This window comes from Parus major, unplaced genomic scaffold (genome assembly GCF_001522545.3).
Source record: "Parus major isolate Abel unplaced genomic scaffold, Parus_major1.1 Scaffold613, whole genome shotgun sequence".
In the NCBI taxonomy this organism is placed as follows: domain Eukaryota; kingdom Metazoa; phylum Chordata; class Aves; order Passeriformes; family Paridae; genus Parus; species Parus major.
Genome location: NW_015379499.1, coordinates 1 through 2,035, shown reverse-complemented (window position 1 = coordinate 2,035; position 2,035 = coordinate 1). Strand labels below are relative to the sequence as shown.

The 2,035-nt window shown below is 50.0% G+C and overlaps 1 protein-coding gene across 1 annotated transcript in view; it reads right to left on the bottom strand.

The window, feature by feature from the left end:
• The window catches only part of PSMB4 (proteasome 20S subunit beta 4), a gene marked incomplete at its 5' end in the record, with an annotated part of 6,136 nt that extends 4,104 nt beyond the window's left edge, over nt 1-2,032 (bottom strand). The window contains 3 exons of the mRNA XM_015616689.1: nt 324-363; nt 438-584; nt 1,795-2,032. Of these exons, the coding sequence (XP_015472175.1) occupies nt 324-363; nt 438-584; nt 1,795-2,032 (425 nt within the window). The remainder of the gene's footprint in view (nt 1-323; nt 364-437; nt 585-1,794) is intronic.
• Nucleotides 2,033-2,035: the final 3 nt, after the last annotated feature.

Here is a 2,035-nt window from a genome sequence, read left to right as displayed (position 1 = left end):
CCCATGGAATGAGCAGGAATTTCCCATGGAAAAAGCAGGAATTCCCTCATGGAATGAGCAGGAATTTCCCCATGGAATGAACAGGAATTTCCCTGGGAAAAATCAGGAATTTTCCCATGGAATGAACAGGAATTTCCCTGGGAAAAATCAGGAATTTCCCCATGGAATGAACAGGAATTTCCCATGGAATGAACAGGAATTTCCCCATGGAATGAACAGGAATTTCCCAGGGAAAAATCAGGAATTTCCCATGGAAAAATCAGGAATTTCCCCATGGAATAAACAGGAATTTCCCTGAGGAAAAAACAACCCACCCACCCTACGAAAAAACCACAATTTCCCTGGAAAACACCACCAGCCCAGCTAAAAAAACCCCGGAATTTCCACAGGAAAAACAGGAGAAACCCCTGGAATTTCCCCATCCCGGGATCTGTCACCTCTCCCCGCCGTAGACGCCGGCGATGAGCACGGAATTCCAGAGGGGATTGATCTTGGAGCGCCGGTTGTAGAGGACCCGAGTGAGCCACGAGTGAAGAGCCCGGGGGCTGTAGCTGTGCCCATCCCCCAGCAGCTCCTCGTCGATCCTGAAAAATCCACGGAATTCCAGGGAATTTGGGGGTGGAATCATGGGAAAATCGGGGAATTTGGGGGTGGAATCATGGGAAAATCAGGGATTGGTGGTCAAAAAATATCAGGGAATTTGGGGATGGAACACCAGGAAAATCAGGGATTTGTGGTCAGAAAACAAGAGGGAATTTGGGGATGGAATGATGGGAAAATCAGGGAATTTGGGGATGGAATGCCGGGAAAATCAGGGAATTTGGGGATGGAACGATGGGAAAATCGGGGAATTTGGGGGTGGAATGCCGGGAAAATCGGGGGTTGGTGGTGAAAAAATGCCGGGGGATTTGGGGATGGAACACCAGGAAAATCAGGGATTTGTGGTTGTAAAAAGCTCTGGAATTTGGGGATGGAACACCAGGAAAATCAGGGAATTTGGGGATGGAACACCAGGAAAATCAGGGAATTTGGGGATGGAACACCAGGAAAATCAGGGAATTTGGGGATGGAATGATGGGAAAATCAGGGAATTTGTGGTCGAAAAAATCTGTGGAATTTGAGGATGGAACGATGGGAAAATCAAGGATTTGTGGTCGAAAAAATCTGTGGGATTTGGGGATGGAATGCTGGGAAAATCAGGGAATTCGGGGATGGAATGATGGGAAAATCTGGGATTTGTGGTTGAAAAAAGCTCTGGAATTTGGGGAGGGAATGATGGGAAAATCCGGGATTTGTGGATAAGGGATTCAGAGACTCAAGATTAAAAAATTTTGGGATCAGAAACTCTTGGGAATGCCTCACACCCCCTGAAAATCCGGGATTTCGGGATGGGGAATTCTTGGGAATACCTTACACCCCCTGAAAATCCGGGATTTTGGGATGGGGGATTGTTGGGAATGCCTCACACCCCCTGAAAATCCGGGATTTTGGGATGGGGAATTCTTGGGAATGCCTTACACCACCTGAAAATCCGGGATTTTGGGATGGGGAATTCTTGGGAATGCCTTACACCCCCTGAAAATCCGGGATTTTGGGATCAGAAACTCTTGGGAATGCCTCACACCCCCCGAAAATCCGGGATTTCAGGATGGACAATCAATCCCACCAATCCACGGAAGCTTTAACAACACAAAATTCCCAAATCTCCGCGAATCCAGCTGCCATTTGAAGAACCCCACAATTCCCAGAGCATTCCGACCTCCCCAAATCCCCAGAAATTCCCGGGAATCTTACACCATCTGCTCCAGGAGCTGCCGCAGGTGCTGGAAATCCGCCAGATCTCCGGAGGCTCCCAGCACGGTGGAGTCGTTGACCTTGAGGAGCCGGGAGATTCCCCGGAATCGCGCCAGGGATCCGTAGGATCCCACCGTGTCCGCGGCCAGGATCACGCCCCCGGAGAACTTCAGCCCCAGCACCGACGTCCCCGTCACCATCGGGCTCCTGCCACGCCCGCGGGAAACCACTTTGGATCCCA